The following is an 18,078-nucleotide window of genomic DNA, read 5'->3' as shown; positions in this document are numbered from 1 at the left end:
TTTGGGGAAGACCCTCACTGTGGCTAGGGGGCAGGTCCTTACTTGTGGGAATCCCAGCTGTGGGCCCGATCTGCCCCCAGGTCCAGTTCTCTGAACATTGCTTGAAAGTGAAGAGGCCCTTTTCAGGGCTCTGGAGGCCTTCTGGGGAGCGTTGTGACGAACTCCCAAACCTGCCTCTCAGAGCCTTAGCTAGGACCCTGGCCAAAACGCTTAAGGCCCTTTCCTTTCAGGCTTGGTCTGTCCAGAGCCTCCTGTTAGAAATGCAGATTTTTAGCCACCTCCCTGGGCAGTGTCCAGGTACCACTCTGGGCTCCATCTAGCTCTTCAGGCGATTTCTGCACATGCTCACACTGGGGGCACGCTTGAGTACCCTATATAGGGTGAGGGTTATACAGCCGGCATTCTCCAAGGATCATGATCTGGAACGTTCCCCCAACATTTATTTCCACTGTTACAGAGTTTGCGCCCAGGAGGAAGTGCTGTAACTTCCCTGAGCCACATGAGCCCTGGAAAGAGAAATCAGGACTCAAAAGTGGGGCTGCTGACTTATTTTTGTCTTTCTAGAGCATCTTCTCACCATATGATGTTCCTTCCTTAGCAATATGTTAATTAAGAGCATGCTTAATTTATTTAAAACAAACAATCAACCACCTGCTCTTCTTTCCATCTCCCCTGGTTCCCCAAAATAGCAGTTTCATTAGTGGCCTTGGTCACCTCCTCCCATAGCTGCTAGATTCTGGGATATTTTGAAATTTGCATATGTGCAGTAGAATAATAAAAGGATTCGAGCCCCTACGATGTCTTTTGGGCGCTTACAGAGAGCACCATACGTTTTATGTTCACTTAGCAAACAACTTTTGGAGCTTGCTATTTGCTCTCTGTTGGTATGGTAAATATTTTTCTAGATAAAAGAGTAATTGTATCTGTCTGAAGGGCGTGTAAGATTCTTAATCAGCAAACACTAAAGTGTGAGTGACTTGGAGTTGGTTGCTTGTGCAGTATGCCGAGTAAGTGCCTGCCGTTGCACCAATGGGTCCCCCTCCCTGTGCCCCCTCCCGCCCCCTCTCCCGAAACTGACACGGACTGTGCTGTAGCCGAAGTCTGAGTTCGAATGCTGACTAGAGCCTAGAGGTTACTAAAAGACGAGTTCTGATCCATTTATTTGTACACCGAAAGGTGATAAAGGGAATTGTTGGGCTCTTCTACACTGCTCCTTTAAGCCAGGTGTAGAATTCCAAGGTAATCCTTTTAAGGACTGTGATGTTCAAAGAAAATGAATTAATTTAAAGTTTATGCTTTTCGCTTGTTCTTTCTGGCATTGGCCATTTGTTCTTTGTTTAGGATCCATTTATCTGGTATGTTTTGGTAGGCAGAACATCCCATTTGAGTTGAGAGTAGAAATGTGCTGATAAGCAGCACCTGATTTTCTGAAGTCCCATTTGCCTTTGAAAAATGAATATTTAAGACATGCTTTTCCATGCACTTAGCTGTTTTTACTTTGAACACCCTGTTCCCTTGAGTGTTGAACAGTCTGACACTTTTTTTAAGTTTGTTTATTTAGAGAGTCTGGGGGAAAGGGCAGACAGAGGGACAGACAGACAAGCAGGCTCCATGCTGCCAGTGAAGAGTCCAACGTGGGGCTTCGTCCCACAAACCGTGAGACCATGACCTGAGCCTAGATCGAGTCAGGTGCTTAGCCAGCTGAGCCACCCAGGCACCCTGAGCAATGACCCTTTATAATTGTTTTAAACCATGAGTGTATATTGTGTTTAGTTGCTGTTTGTTTTTTTTTTAAAGACAGTTTTCCCTAATGTCAGCCTTGGAAAGCTGATGAAACTTGGTTTAATTTATTTGGGCACATACATTTTGGTCACACCTTAAACAATACTTGTTTGGACTGCCTGGGTGGCTCAGTCGGTTAAGCATCCAACTTCGGCTCAGGTCATGTTCTCACAGTTGGTGGGTTTGAGCCCCGCATCGGGCTCTGTGCCGAACGTTTGCTCAGAGCCTGGAGCCTGCTTTGGATTCTATGTCTCCTTCTCTCTCTGCCCCTCCTCTGCTTACGCTCTATCTCACTCTATCAAAAATAAATAAATGTAATTAAAAATTTTTTTAAAAAAGCAATCCTTGTTTCCTGTGCTCTCGGAAGAGATTCAGGCATATCTTTTCCTTTCGTCAGGCATTCTGTGAGACAGTGTCCAGATGTTACACATTTGAGCATATCGTCTTGGCAACATATGCTTTACTGTACTGCCTTAAAAAAAAACTTCATTAATTTCAAGGAAATGCAAGAATCATAAAGTATGCTTTATAAATAATCTTTATATAAAAGAGTACATTTTTTCTTTGGAAACATGAAATCTGGCTAGAAAAAGTTAAACATTAAATAGTTCTGACTTTGTGAAGTTGTTAATATTTGTCAGCTTTTGAGCCACACAAATGACATTTTTGGGGTCAACCTAATAGACTTTCCAAATTAATCTTTGATGGATAATAACCCTGAGCAGTCAGCACCAACCCTTGCTCCATTTCATCGTCTCTCACGCTTTCAAAAAGTTCTGCATTCTAGATGTTGCTTTTGTTCCAACTATAGCCGCTTGCTTCCTAAGAAGGCTTTCTGCTTTTCAGAGCTGTGCAGTGGCTACCTAATTCTTTAGCCCTGAAAAGAGCTTTTGTTTATTAGAAGTCTGTGGCTGAGAGCCAGCGAGTCCAAGGAGAGCCTGTGGTTGCCAAACACGGCCTCAGTTGTTCTCTTTGGCGTGAGCAGACACTCCATCTAGCAGAGTACCTCTTCCTTTCTGCCGTTAAAGTGACCCTAGACTAAGTGTTCATAACTTCTCTCTCGTGTACGTGCGAGAGCTCCAAAAGTTCCATTCTAAAGCGTGTGCAGAGTGCGCAGGGGAGACGGTGAGCCGGCTCCTGACTGCACTCGTAGCCTCTTTGAACTCGGGGGGGGGGGGGAGCAAAACAAAACAGAACAACTCAAGTACAGGTTTTAAGGTAGCGGTGATGTCGCGTTTGCTTAAGAAAGTTTCACTCGTCAAATGCTTGTCTTGTCTCGCCTTTCGATGCTGGTAGCAAGCCAGTTGAAATCCTTTTTGCAGTATGTTGTAGAGGTTTACCCCCCATCCTTGAAGGAGATAGAAATAAACGTAGGCATGGTTTTTATTAAAAAGAAATGTAAAAATCTTGCCCACTTTATTCTGCTCCCTTACATGGTCTGTTTTTGGAACTCTTAGAAGGTTTACATCCAGCCTTGGATTTGGAGATTGTCCTAGTGACTTTGAAGGCATAGTTGGATGGCAGTGCCCCCTTGTGGGAAAATAACATATTGCTTAGCTCATGCTTGGTTAAATCTTAGCAAGGACTTTGCAATCTCTCTTAAAAATCTCCACCAGGGCGCCTGGGTGGCTCTATCCATCGGTTAAGCATCTGACTTCGGCTCGGGTCATGATCTCAAGGTCCGTGAGTTTGAGCCCCACGTCAGGCTCTGTGCTGACAGCTCAGAGCCTGGAGCCTGCTTTGGATTCTGTTTCTCCCTCTCTCTCTCTGCTTTTCCCCCACTTGTACTCTTTCTGTCTCTCTCAAAAATGGACTTAAAAAAAAAACTCTCCATGTACAAGTATATTTTGGATAATATGCTTTTTCCCTAGAGCCTGCTAACTTAATGTTTACTTCTGATTGCTTCCATATTTAAAAAAATAAAAGAGTAGAGAGGGTGGTGGAGGTAGTGAGGTGTGAAGCAGAATTACTCCAGTTTCTGAATGGAGGGTAAAAAAAAAAAATGCTGTTTTGAGCAGCTGAAAGAAATGAGCATAAACAGCTTCAAATCAAGCTTTTTAAAGTGTATTCCTTATAAAAGCCCCCACCTGCTTTTTTTTTAAAAAAAGACCACTATAACTCCTTTAAAAAAATTGCTTTTACTGTTTATTTTTGAGGGGGGGGGTCAGCATGAGTGGGAGAGGGGCAGAGAGAGAGGGAGACCCAGAATCCGAAGCAGGCCCCAGGCTCTGAGCTGGCAGCACAGAGCCTGCCTGACATGGGGCTCAAACTCATAAATCCTGAGATCATGACTGGAGCCGAAGTCAGACGCTAAACTGACTGAGTCCCCTGGGCGCCCCAGCAGTGTAATTTTCTTAGGGAAGTTTCTCTAGGCAGAGAGGGAGCAAAGATGCCTTCAGTGCTTGAGTCTTCTCATGATAAAGTGTAAATCACATCACACGTTTGCAGTAAAAGTGTGGTGGCTGGCCAGGGTGTTGGCAGAGCAGCGTCGAGCCTTGGTCTGGAGGGCAAGGGGTTTCATTTCCCACCCCCAGAAGTGATGGGGTCACCTGTGTTCTGACGGCTAGCTGGGAGAATGTGTGTGCCTGGCATTTAATAAGTTCTCCAAACACAGTAGCAAGAATGGTGCTGTTTGTTGGATTCTGCTCTTGCTGTACCAAAAAAAAAAGGTATTTTTTTTCCTGCAATTGTTTCCTACTTAATGTTTGTTAAATTAGTGTTAATGGGTTAACTGGGGTCCTGGGGCTTAAGAGCAGCTGTGTCTGGGGTCAGCTCCTAAACCAACTTGGACAAGTTGCTGGAAAGCTCACCTGAATATTCATTAGGGCTTTCACCCTTGTTTTAGTTTAAGGAAATTGATGGGATAGGTTTTATGATCTGTGGTCATTTAAGGACTTTTCCTGAACATATTATTTATGTTTCAGGCATTTGTGGTTTAATCTTTAAATATGTAGTGTTTAACACTGGCATCAAGAGTTTAAAATATCTCTGTTTTAAAATGCTGTAATAAGTATATATACATAATGCCTAGGTTGTAGTAACAAGTATATTGTATATTTGTGCAGGAGATACAGGCCTACCCAAACCAGTAGCCCGCCAGTCTGAGGGCAGGGCTGAGGAGTGGCCCAGCAGCCCTGGGCCCTCCCGGAGCCCCTTCTCCCACCCGCCAAGCTCTTCTGTTTCCTTCACCTGCTCGCATCTCATCTAGAACAAACTATCTGGTTCCCCGCAGGTTTGTAGGAGATGGAGTCTGTCACTTCAGGCTTGTGGGTTGTTTTTTTTTTTTTACTTTTATTTAATTTATTTATTTGTTTTTCTAAGTAGCCTGGGGCTCACATTTAACGACCCTTAGAGTCCACGCTCTAACAACTGAGCCAGCCAGGCGGCCCTGTCCCATCAAGTGTTATGTTGTAACTTCTTTTCAGGGCTGAAATTGATTTCTTTCTATTTCTCTATTAATTTGTAACCTTCCAAAGGCTTTGGGGGTCTGCCTTCATAAGCACGGCAGTGTTGCGGTCCCTGAAAGAATGGAAGAGGCCCGCAGCCTACTGTGCCCTGGCCGGCTCTACCCTGGCCTGACCATTCTAAGCTGTGGCCACCTTTCAGCACAGAGCTCTGTTGACAGCCTCTGCCCGCTTCCCATGCTCAGCCCCGGCGCTGCTCCCACCCCAGGTCTCTATGCAGGGTCTCTGTGAGATTAAAGAGATCACAAAAAAAGTGTTCTCTTCAGCCCCATAGGTTTGACTGCATTTCTCTGTTCTGAGTGCAGTTGTTTAAAAATTCGCCTTGTAGGATTCATTGGTGGGAATCCGGTAAGGATTAATGAGAAGGCTGAATTAGAGAATATTTTTTAATACAGTTTTGTTCCTCTGAGGTACATTCAGTAACAGAAACTAGGCCAACAAGTTATTGACAATTAGTGGTCCTTTGGGAATCTGCTTTAATGAATAGATAAGAATGATTTGTAATTAGCATAATAATTATATGCAAATGAATGCTTCTGAATTGCTCTAAAACACTTCTGAACTGTTTAAACAGCCCTCCTGAGATCTTGTTACTCTATTAATTTGTGTAGCAAATCTTTTTTTTCATAGATCACGCAAAGATAAACTTCAGTCCAGCCCCTGTCCGAATTATTATAAATTCCAAGGTGGTAGAACCTGAATTAATGAGATTTACTTATACTATATTAATGGTGCTCTGTGGGAACCTGAAAGGGTGAGGAGTCCTTGGGGAGATGTAATTAAAAATAGGAAAGAAAGCTGCTTATTTGAAAATAAATGTTGAAGTGAGTTTCTTAAACAAGTTCCTAAATGTTATTTGTCTTTACACCTCTGTTACTTGCTATTGCAAAATTTAATGCAAACATTTTTTTTTAATGGGCTTCCCCTCTGGAGCCGTTCTTGAATTTTGTCAGCTCCAATTAGTTATGCGCTGGGGTCAGTGGTGGTAGGATCCAGGAACGCCGTGTTTTCCAAGTGCCACAATATGTACTGAAAAATGAAGCACCATGCTAATAGGTGATGTTTGTTATTTATCTTCATATTTAATTTGCTTTTCTCCCCTTCATCCTGGTCTTTACTTTTAGGATGTGATTAGAGGAAATCAGCTTTGCTAGGTTGAGCAGCGATACCTTTGCATTCTCAAATTTATGATTATCTGTGAGCTATTTGAATAGACACCTAATTAATCATCTTGTGCTGAAAGGAAAGCATTTTACGACAGGTTGTGGGATCCTAATCTCTCTCTCAAGTTTTGATTTTTGCCCTGTAGAATTGTTGCTTTGTGTTGGGGGCGGGGGCGGGGGTGGAGGCTGCCAGTGCTGTGGCTCAGGCACTCTCGCTTAGCCTGCCCCCAGCCTCACCTATGGTAACCCACGCGTGGTTCTGGAAGCTGTTTCTGGTGTCTGGAGCTCATCGCGATTTTCCCACAAGCTGTCAAGAAACCCTTCCCGGTCCCCCACCTCCTACTTGATTCCCCGTTCATAATCATGCGTTAAATCTGGGCTCAAGGACATTTAGGTTGGCTCAGCACAGATTTTGTACTTGCATTTTGGGGGACAGCCACTATGCTAAAAGATTCATAAAACTCATATTCTTTGTCTTCAGAATGAATCTGGTTTCTGTGGAGAGTTTCTGTTGAGAGCTGTAGAGAGTAACAGATGTACACCCAAGAGGTAGCACAACTTTTGTATTCCAGTGACAGAAAACAGCTATTTATAAGAATTTAATGCATGTATTTTGTGGCTCCAGCATGGAGACTCAGTAAGCCATTTATTTACCATATTATATTTTATTTGTTCTCCAAAGGGTGTCTTGACTTTCACTTGCCTCCTTTTTTACTTGAGAGTTTTCAATTAAATAGAGTTGTATTAACACTAATCCGAATCTACCTTATGCTGATACCATTGTGTTTTTCTGTTGTCGAGGCACCAGTATTGGTGGAGTGAGCCGTGTCTAGGGACATTACGCCTAACTTGATAATGATGGTTTTACCGAGTCCTTATCCTGGCCAGGCCTCTGGGCATTATACAGATAATTAAAATTTGATCATAAAAATTTCTAAACACAGTGCACCTTAGCAATAAGCTTTTTCTACTTTTAAACGTGATTTTAAAACTCATTTTAAAAATACATTTCCTTGGCCTGGTGAATTTGCTTTCTTTTTTTCCCAAGGATTACGGAAAGTGCATAGCAAATTCAGCCTTCAGAATACCCAGGAGCTGAAGACTCAAGTAGGCTACAGCTGTCTTCACCCACAGTATTCTAAAGGAGCTAATGAGATGAGAAGTCTGCAGCTGGTGGCAAGCACAATAAACCATGAGCCAAGGGCTTCTCTTCATCAGAGCCTCCCCTTTCCCCACGGGACCCCGAAGGAGACAGAACACTAACAAAGCCAGCAGGCTGTCTCATTCCACACTATTGCTCATTTGCAGCTATAATTGGTAGCTGAGGTTGCATTCTGTATGCTGAAACTGTCATACATGAAGGAATATATTTGTTCATTGTGATACGGATATAAACCGGCCAGTTTTCAAATACAGAAAGACCAAACTAGATACCTAACAATAAAATTGTAGCAAAGAAGATACTGTTCCAAAAAATTAAATGTTTTGTTATAAAGGCACAAAAACAAGCTATACCTGCTTCCGGCTTTTTAATGCCTTGCCACTTGATTCAGCTGATTAAACATTTATGTTTTCAAACTAACATTAAAAAGAAAAAAGGCACAAAAATTCCTAGGTTTTGACAAGATGCATTGTCCTCATCTGTCGGGTTAAGGTGCTATTGTTAATAATTGGGTCTTCTTAACACTTTCAGTGTAATATCTTTAATGTTTGCTGCTTTTCAGTCAAGAGAAGACAGCTGGGAAGACTCACTTAGGAGCTCTGTGTGTGTGTGTGCATGGATGATATTTTATATGCACACACGCCTGCCTCCTAGGCAAGCCCACTGTGATACCTCTGCTGCTGCTGCTGCTGCTTGGTGTTTTCGGAATGTGTTTTGCTTATCTGGCAGTTGTGGACCCACTTCTGCTGCCTCCTGTGTGTGTGCTAGAACAAGCCGAGGACAGAGACTGGGAAGGCTTGAGCTGAAGTCCTAGGGCAGGAGAGCTATAGCACTTCCTGGGACCTTTGCTTCTTCATCTGTAAAATGAGGCAGCTTGGATGGTCTTCACAGCCGGGTTTTCCTCTGTAGTTCTGTGAATCCTTAGTTTAGAAAGGTATCGTGGTGGATGCGCCTGGCACTAAGGACGACGGCTCGGAAGTAGACTTTGCAGCAGTGTATTAGCGACAGAGTGCAGAAGTTTTGAAGTGCTACTCTGTGTTCTTCAGTTAATTAATATGTCAGACAGGCATTGAAAGGCTCTGAGGTGGGCACCCCGGTACGGAGCTGGGTCGGGAAGGGCCTGAAGGAGTGTCGTCAGCGAAGCCTCCCTGATCCGCCACTGGTGCCGCAGTCGTGCAGGGGTGCTGCAGGCTCCATCTCCTCAGCTCTGAGGCTCCCCGCCCTCGTTTCCTCACCCTTTAATATACTGAGAAGTAGGGTTCGTCTTACTGGCTGAGTGTGTTCCCTCTTAGTGTCACAGAAAATGGTGGAGTGTCCTCTGACAGGCTCTTAGATTTAGAAAACATGGTATTTACTGTTCAGCCCACATCAGGCTCCACAGTATCTCACATTTTGCATTAAGAAAAAAATTGGAACGGCATGGCCACAATGAGGTCACATCTGAGATGGTATAAAAAAAGTCTCCCCACACCCCCTTAAGTGGGTTGAAATATTAAACACTGGCCAGGCCTCTGGACATTATGCAGATAGTTAAAAATTTAATCAAAAAGATTTTAACATACACCTTTGCAATCAAGGTTTTCCTACCTTTAAACCTGATATTAAAACTGATTTTAACAATGCCTTTCCTTGGCTTGTGTCCATTGATTTCAATTCTGACTAATTCTCTCCATTCTCTATTGGCAGTTAACTCCTACTCTCTGGGGTTTCAGTTCTCTTTTCTTTGTTTGCCTCTTCCTTTCTCTCAGCTCCACCTGCGACTTTCTAGAGCTGGCTCCGGGCAGGTGCCGGTTTTCCTCGTGTCCTCGGACCCCTTGGGCTCCCCTCGGAGCCTCCCGAACGCTACCGTCTACGTAGTGGCTCCTGAATAAATAGATTCGATTGAGGGATATGGTGTCAGAAGTGATTATTTGATAGGATGTTAAATATTTTCAGTTTGGGGGGAAAAGTAAGCTTCTTCCTAGATTTTAATTCCAAGCCTCTGACCTAGAGAAACACTTTCTGGCGTTCCATGATTCTTTGCATTAGCAAGAGGGCTGACTTCACACTGGGAACCGTGGTCTTGAGACCGCCTGTACAACCGGTTCTTTTCTCAGCGGTGAGGTGGCTAATTGTGCGGGTGCGGCTCCAAATTGGAATTTGAGAACTCATGTTAGTTGACAGAAATTGAACTTTCTGTGATGTGCCCGGACACATGAAGTAACTCCAGGTTTCTGGCCCCTTGGAGGCGGCTCGTCCTGGTCTGTCGCAACTGGTGGTGCTGCTGACCCGGTGCTTGGTGCCACGTTGCACGTTGTAAAGCAGTAAGGCTCAGGGCGGCCAGCTAAATCTGCTGCTGTAATAGTTTTAGCGTGCTGTTGGGGCCTTCCTGAATTTCTGTTTTCTACTCGAATCTCACATTTTTCCTTCTTCACACAATTTACGTATAACTTTCTGTTTAGGAAGTACACGTCACGTGCGTTTACTGAGTAAATGTTGAAACTCGAGCGGCTGCCTCTCAACATGTTTTCTTTGATTTGTGAAAGTTTGTATTATTCTTAGGGTATGTTCACTGCTTGCCTTTCTCTCTAGAACAGTGATGTTTCACACACAACTTGTCTGGGTGTTTTCCCTACAGTATGTGGGCCTTCCATGCATGCTGGGAAGGACCGCGGGCTCAGAAATTCTGCACGAGAAGGCATGGGCTCTCCTTTTGTAGTATTTTCAGCTCGCCAGCTGACATCTGCTGTTATCATTAAAACTCATTTCTTTTTTTAAATCTGGACTTGAGCTCTCTAAGGTAGTTTTTTCTTATCTGTAGATTGTGTGTGTGTGTGTGTATTTTATCTGTAGATGTGTGTGTGTGTAGAGCAGGCAGGTTTTAAAAGATTTACTTCTTTCATTTCCTCCATTCTATAAGGAAGAAGATGTTAGGGAAATAGAGTTCATGCACACTGGAACTTTGCATACAACCAGAGTCTTAAGGCCGCTCCCCTGCGACGTGATAAAACTGAGGTCGTCCCATGATGAAGTCATAAACCCCTCGCTCACCTCCTATAACCACAAGGGGCTGCCATGAGTGCGGTCCCTCTTCCATGAGCAAGCCAAGGGATTTGCACCCAGTGGGTCCCTGGACGAGGGTGTGCACTGGCTGGCCTTGTCATTGGCCCAGCACAGACCCAGCCATGGAAGAGATTGGGGGGTACCACAGGATCGATCTGCGTTCCCAGCCACGGTGGTAGCTCTTGGTCATCACCTCTGGGTATTGTCAAGACTGGGATGGTGGGTACGTTTTATTCTTGAATGTGACCTTGTGCGTATTGACATGTTGAAATTGTTAAAAAATGTGCGAAGGTTTTTTCAGCTATTTAGCAACCAGTGACTAGCTTATCCAGACTCGTATTACTAAATACCGTGTAGTTGTCTTGCCTTAAGGTTAAAGTTTAAAACAAACAGAGAACGATACCCAAACCTTACTATCATAATGAAGCATATTCCTACTTGTACACAAAAGCACAGTAATAAGCCTAATCAGTTTCTGTCCTGTGTTTTAGTAGCTGCGAAGAGCTGTTCTGGCAAGCTTAAAGAATTTTCTCTGGGTTTCTTCTCAGCCTCTTGACTTTGTTTTGCTTTGCAGGACTACAAAGCTGATGAAGACCCAGCGTTATTCCAGTCAGTCAAGACCAAGAGAGGCCCTTTGGGATCCAACTGGAAGGTACTGGATGCTGACCTTGCTGACAGGCAGAGTCTTGGCAACAGACCACTTGACAGGTCCCGGGTCTGGAAGAGCTGGTGACGTTTAAGTGAAAAATAGAAATGGCACAAAAATAGTTCTATTTGTGATAAGGACTTAGAGTCAGTTGCACTTGGCCAGCAAGTCTGTGCTGCATTAATAAACAGAACATAGCCAGACTGTCACTTTCAGCATAATGCTATTCTGATAACTCTTAAAGGAGACAAGTGATTTCGTCTTTGGGGATTGTAATGGTCTCTTTTGAAACTTGAAGGAGTACAAAAATCCATGTTAAATGAAGGTTTATGGTTTAAGTGTAGTCTTAGTGAAAACCAAACAAGCTCCCTTCTCCTGAGCTCATGTTCCTGGCCTTCTAATAGTTACATTTTGGAAACCAGAACACCAGAGAACAATTTTGATGGCAGGTGTCACTTTCTAATAAAGAACACACCCTTACTTTATTCACGGGAGTAAGAAAAGCAATGTCAAGGGAATAATTTAAATTGTTATAGAAATAGAATGCATTTTAAAGACATTCACTAAAGTCAATGAGAGACCCTTTAAAGAGGGCTTACTGTGGCGATGGCAAGTGATTATAGGCACTTCAACAGGAGCAGGGGAACGCTAAAACCTCAACATGCTCAGAGCACATTTCCGCCAACACATTTTACTTGGTAACCAATCTGTTTCCACTGAAGCCAGTCCCAGTCCTTGATTGCAGCTAGAGGATTGCTCTGATGGCCCCGTGGGTATCCCATGGCGTGGTTCTTCGTGGTGTCAGACTGTTGTGCGAACTGTCTTGCACAGCAGCTAAAATGAAGAATGGGTCTGACTCTTCTATAAGAAATGCTTCATAATTACCTTATTTTTATACATTTGTTCTCTGGGTGGAGTTCAGTTCAAGATTCTCCCAATTGAGTGGAGAGACGGGCACCCTCCTACACTGCTGGTGGGAATGTAAAATGGTGCAGGCACTCTGGAAAACAATGTGGAGGTTCCTCAAAAAGCTTCTATCAGTAGAACTCCCCTATGACCCAGCAATAGCACTGCTAGGGATCTACCCAAGGGATGCAGGAGTGCTGATGCATAGGGGCACATGTACCCCAAGGTTCATAGTGGCACTTTCTACAATAGCCAAATCATGGAAAGAGCCTAAATGTCCATCAAGTGACAAATGGATCAAGAAGATGTGGTTTATCTATACGATGGAATACTACATGGCAATGAGAAAGAATGAAATCTGGCCATTCGTAGCTATGTGGATGGACCTCAAGGGTGTCATGCTAAGGGACATATGTCAGGCAGAGGAGGACAGATACCATATGTTGGCACTCATAGGTCTAACAGGAGAAACCTAACAGAGGACCATAGGGAGGGGAAGGGGGAAAGAGAGTTGGAGAGAGAGAGGGACACAAATCATGAGAGACTATTGAATACTGAAGACGAACCTAGGGCTGAAGGGGCGGGGGAAGGGAATGATGGTCATGGAGGGGGGCACTTGTGGGGAGAAGCACTGGGTGTTATATGGAAACCAATTTGACAATAAACTATTATTAAAATAAAAAGATTCTGCCAATTGAATGGCCATGACCATAGACTTTTAACTTTAATTCACAGTAAGTGATTGATGTCACTTACAAATCAAGGAACAAATTCAGCATGTGTGATCTAAACTTAGTTCAATGGATTTAAAGAACTCCCCCCATCCTTCTGCACATTTCTAGCTGTGGACTTCGGAACTTATGCTTAGAGAAGTGGTCTTTCCCCTTTGAGACTTAAGCTGGCCTTCCAAATATGAGTGCCGTGTTGGAGTGGCGGATGGCTGGCTACTCTAAGGCAGCCATGTGTTCTAAAAGGCCGTCTTGCTCCAATAAGTACTAACTCTAGCTGATGATGCTTTTACAGGGAGTAGAGGTGCCCAGAGTTGAGACTCGGAGGTGAATTAAACATTAAATTTTCTTGAAATTGTCATCTCTTCAAGTGCACGCTTGGAAAGGCCATGCTCCGTGATCTGGTGGGCTGTCACACTTGGGCTCCAGGCTCTTTTATGGGAGCTCCTCCCCATTTCAGAACTGGCAGCACAAGTAGTTTGACACTCTGATATGTACCTAATTTCCAGCGTTTTGGGAACTTGGAATATGATTTTTACTCCTTTTTTGTTTATGATTTTTACCTTTTTGATTGCCATTGCTTTGTCTTTTTATCAATTAACAATTAATTAAAATTCTATAATAGGATTACTTTCTAGAAATGTGAATTTTAAACTTTTTCAGGTTGCATTTTAGCAGTCTTCCCCGTGTGTGTGTGTGTGTGTGTGTGTGTGTGTGTGAGGCAGTGGTGGTGGGGGAGAAACAACAGCTTATTATTTCTCTGGGAGAATGCTCACTGATAGTGATCCCTTTCTGCTTATTTATCTCTTGGTTATTAACCTTAGTCCAATGATGGTGGGTGTAGCTACTCTTTAAAAATTGAGTTGTAGCTTAACTAAATTACCATGATCCTGGAAATAACTAGTAGTGCCCCCTCCCCACCCCATCTTTGCAGTTTTTCTTTCCATGGTTTCATTTACCTGTGGTCAACTGCGTTCTGGAGGTAGATGACCTTCTCATGTAAGAGTCAGTAACCTGATGCTGTATCACAGTGCCTGCGTCAGCACCTCCCTTCTGCTCCCTGAGTGGTCATTTTATCATCTCCCATCTCACAAGAAGGAGGGTGAGTTCAGTACAATAAGATATTTTGAGAGACAGAGACCACATTCATTTAACTATTATTACGTTATTACGGTTTTTGTTAATAATTGTTCTGTTTCATGATTAGTTGTTGATCTCTCACTGTGCTTAATTTATAGATTAAACTTTATCCAAGGTATGTATGTAGGAAAAAACAGTATATAGAGAGTTCAGTACTATCCATGGTCTCAGGCATCCCCGTGGATCAGGGGGTACTCCTGTGATCATGCCATCCACGTATTCCTATGAAGGAAAGAAGAAGTAAAAAGGATGACAGTAGCTGGTAATACAACACAGAAAAATGGGAGCCCGTAGATTGACTTGATCTTACCAGCATCTCCTGTAGTTGTGTGTGGCAGGCCCTGTTTGTCAGTAAGTGTACTCATCATGGCACCTTTGGTAGCACTGGGTGATAGTCGGAGATCTCTACACTTCCGAAATAGGAGAGAAGGGAAGGAATACATGGTAAGGAGGGCAAAAAGGAACAGGAGTCCTGTCCTGGACCCACTCGCCCCAGAGGGCATGTCAGCATGGCCCTATGCAAGAGCGGCCCACAAGTCCACAGCAGCTCCCAAGGCCTTCCGTGGGCTGTCCCACCTTCTCCCTTCAGTTGTCTTTCCTGTTGCCCCTCAGGAGAAAGTCCCCTTCACGAGTACAAATTCAAAAGTGTGTTCAGCACCAAGGGCAAACTCTGTGATCTCTTTGAAACTTTTCTTTACAATCCCACACTGGCATGTTCCTTCTGAACTATCACAGTATGTGCTGCCTTGTCTGCTCCAGACTGGAGAGTGGAGAAGAAACTTTTCCTTGGTGCCAGGCACTATGCAAGGTTGTGTTTAATCTTCACGACCTTCCTGTGGGGTAAGTACAGCTGCTTCATTATATGGATGAGAAACGTGGCCAGAGAAACACAGATAAAAATTGTAGGAGGAACAGCAGAGTGTCTGCCATTTTCGTAGACCCTGATTCAGTGCAAGTCACTGAGATGTCTAGTGGGTGGAGACACTTCCCAACTCCCACATCACCTGTATGCATCTTTTATGCCCTGTTGCATCAAGCCACTGTATTCATGATATTTGCTAGAATTTGATAATTCCTATTAATAGCAGTTGTACGTTTCTAGCGGTCAGGGAATCTGTAGGTGACAGCGGCACTAGGGGAAATCTATTCCCTTATCCCATGTGATACAGGCTATGACTTTATTAACTTTATCCTAGCTCGGGACTTGGTTTTCCACATCTCTAAAATGGGAAGGACATTGTCACTGCCTTAGAAGGTCATTGCCAGGACTCGTGAAGTAATGAGTGTTACATTCCCAGCACAGAGGAAGCTTCGGTCTTTGGAAATGAAAAGCCACATCATCTCGGGGTTGGTGAGATCTGTACATAAGCTGCCCTGTTAATGACGCAGTTACCCCTCGTCTCTGTGTGACGTCTGGGGTTCTCTCGTCCTGGGAGCCGGGGCCAACTAGCCCGTCTCGCCGGTCCACACCCCTTGTGGGGTGTGTGTGTGTGTGTGTGTGTGTGTGTGTGTAGTGCTGGATGCAGGTCATCCGTAAAGTAGAGGCCATATGAACACCCGAGAACCTCTGCTAGTACGCAGTCCTGGGGATTTCGTGTTTTCTAACTGGGTTAGAGTCCAGACTTTTTTTTTTGCCTATGGTATGATACATACCTTTTATTTTTTTTAAGCTACAAACCCAGGGATGTGGGCTTTAGTTATGGATTCATCTTCCTTCTGAAAAGATAAATTTTTAAATGTGACCACATGAATTATATTTTGTTACTTAGGGTTCAACACTTAAGTGATTCTGTGCATACGGACAGGGGAGTGATTTATAACTTGTAGAGCTTCTTGCTTCAAGGTAGATTTGTGCGTTTCTTACGGGTGTAAATGTTTATGCGCTGCACGCACATGTGTGTATGCTCATGTTTTGGTTTCTTTTATGTTTTGAGGGCCTTGTGTGTACTGTGACACTGGTGTGGCTGCCTGTTCTAATGGTTTATCACACTATGTACCTGTGGGCGCCTTTAGCTTTCAAGTTTACCTCTACTGATCTGAAGAGTTGTCACTTTAACAAATTGCAACACCATCTTTGAAGATTATGATGTCATTTTCATCACAAGATATCACAAGATTCTGTTGGCCAGGGATGGGAAGAAGGGAAGTGAGGTGAAGGAGAACTCAGCCCAGCTGTGGAAATTGCTTTGTGATAGAGGTTTGGGAGAAAACAGCCCAGAGTCCTCAAGAGGCTGATGAGCACTGCTAGCCCCTGGGGAGAGAGCCCTAGGGTCCTTTCCAGTCTGTATCTAGACATGGCTCTGAGTCCCAGGAAAGATGTGAAGGCATTAAAACATGCTCCCTCCCTATAATCTCACTTGCAAAAACCTATAGTGGGTGACATAAAGGGGTTTAATAATTAATGTCTGGTTAGACACTAACGTATAATAAAGCAGACCTTAAAACACGGCTGAGTTTTTGTTTTGTTTTTATTTTTCTTGAGCACCTGGTTTGGAAACTAGGTGTTTTAATTCAGTATAAAAATAAGTAGCATTTGGTATGTATGAATTATCCAGTTCCTTCAGAGGACACCAAAATATCTGTTGCATGTCTTCAGGAAGCTAAGCGCCCTGGGAGTGGTGCATGATTAGTTCTAGCCTTATCGTGGATACTGAATGCCTCTGTTCTCGGGCAGCGCCAGCGGACTCAGGCGTGGAGACAGATGGAGTGTCTTGCAGGGGTTCGAGAGGGGATTTGACAGGATGGGCCCCTTGCAGAGTTCTTCCTGACACTGTCAGGGACAGTGTTTTCTTCATGAGCATTATCTGAAGGGTGATCCTGTGGTTTCACTTGTATATAGTGTCACTCCTAGAGTAATTGGACACCAGCACGAAGCACATGTCATAGTTCTGATTAGGAAAATGGGTTGTGAGCTACACAAACACGAAGTTTGGAGACCTGGAATATGTGACTGATTATCCTGTCACAGGCAGCAAGCTTTCCTGTCTTAATTTCATTTTGCCTGCTTCATGAAATTAGTCTAACCTGTGGTCAGTTTAATCTTTTGAGCTTTTTTCCACATTTACCTCCTCTATTTAACATTTCCCGTTTGCCTAGTCAGATAAGACTCTTCCACTTCTGGATTCTGCTAAGTCTGTGAGGACCTGCTCGTGGTACTTGGTCTCGTGTCAGAGTAGTGATTTATGTGCTCGCTGTGTCTTCCTTTCCCACCTCCTCTGTCCCTGTTACACACTGGGTTTTCAGCCATAGGCTCTGTGTCTGACCTACTTAATACAGGGCATTGCCCAGCACTGAGGTTTGCACCTAGGAGAGGCATAGTACGTATTTGCTGGATTTAAGTTAACTGCTTTAAACCAAATAAAAAGCAACCAAATGTTGGACTTGCTGTGTAGTTACAGAGAATATAGTGTCCACTGTAGGTCTGTCTAAATGGCTACCAAAAAAAAAATCCAAATAAAACTGAGGGAATGGTATGGCTGAGTTGGGGAATTGGGTTTTGCTTGAAATTTCAGTGCACATACTTCACATACATTCTGTAATCTTCTGTTGATATTTACTGATGCATGCACTGGCAACAGCCCCAGCAGTGCATTTATTTTTAACTTTCTTAGTGAAATCTGGGTTGGAAACTTATATTATGAAATCAACAGCTGAAATTGAGCATTCAGATTGCCTAAAATTGAAAAATTTAAATATGAAGGCAGTGTGAGCCTTCTAGAACCTGCCGTGCACTTCCAAAGTATTAATCTGGTGATCTGTAGCACATACTAATTCCATCTCCATCCCCACGCATTTTAACTAGGAGGACGCGTGTGTGGAGCTGACATGGAGCGTGTGGCACTGTGAGAGGACTCCGTTTTTGGGAAATGAGTTTCCAGAATGCCTTTGGGCTTGTTTTGTTTTGTTTTTCCTAATTGTCTTTTACAGTTGTTTATGTTTGTTTGTCACAGATACAAGAAACTAGTTCTCGTGGACAACCCAGGCTGATTGCTCACCATCGCAGTTAAACGCGCAGCGGTCTGTTCCGTTACGCTGTGTGGCTCCA

The 18,078-nt window shown here is 43.7% G+C and overlaps 1 protein-coding gene across 2 annotated transcripts in view; it reads left to right on the top strand.

The window, feature by feature from the left end:
• PITPNB (phosphatidylinositol transfer protein beta) overlaps positions 1–18,078 on the top strand; it is a 63,367-nt gene that overhangs the window by 30,390 nt on the left and 14,899 nt on the right. For both annotated transcript variants that reach the window (XM_029921479.1, XM_029921480.1), the window contains exon 8: positions 11,188–11,265. In XM_029921479.1, the coding sequence (XP_029777339.1) occupies positions 11,188–11,265 (78 nt within the window). The remainder of the gene's footprint in view (positions 1–11,187; positions 11,266–18,078) is intronic.

The sequence above is a fragment of the Suricata suricatta genome, chromosome 14, assembly GCF_006229205.1.
Source record: "Suricata suricatta isolate VVHF042 chromosome 14, meerkat_22Aug2017_6uvM2_HiC, whole genome shotgun sequence".
Taxonomy (NCBI): domain Eukaryota; kingdom Metazoa; phylum Chordata; class Mammalia; order Carnivora; family Herpestidae; genus Suricata; species Suricata suricatta.
Note: the sequence above shows the minus strand (reverse complement) of the source record. Positions and strands in the feature narration are given on the sequence as shown.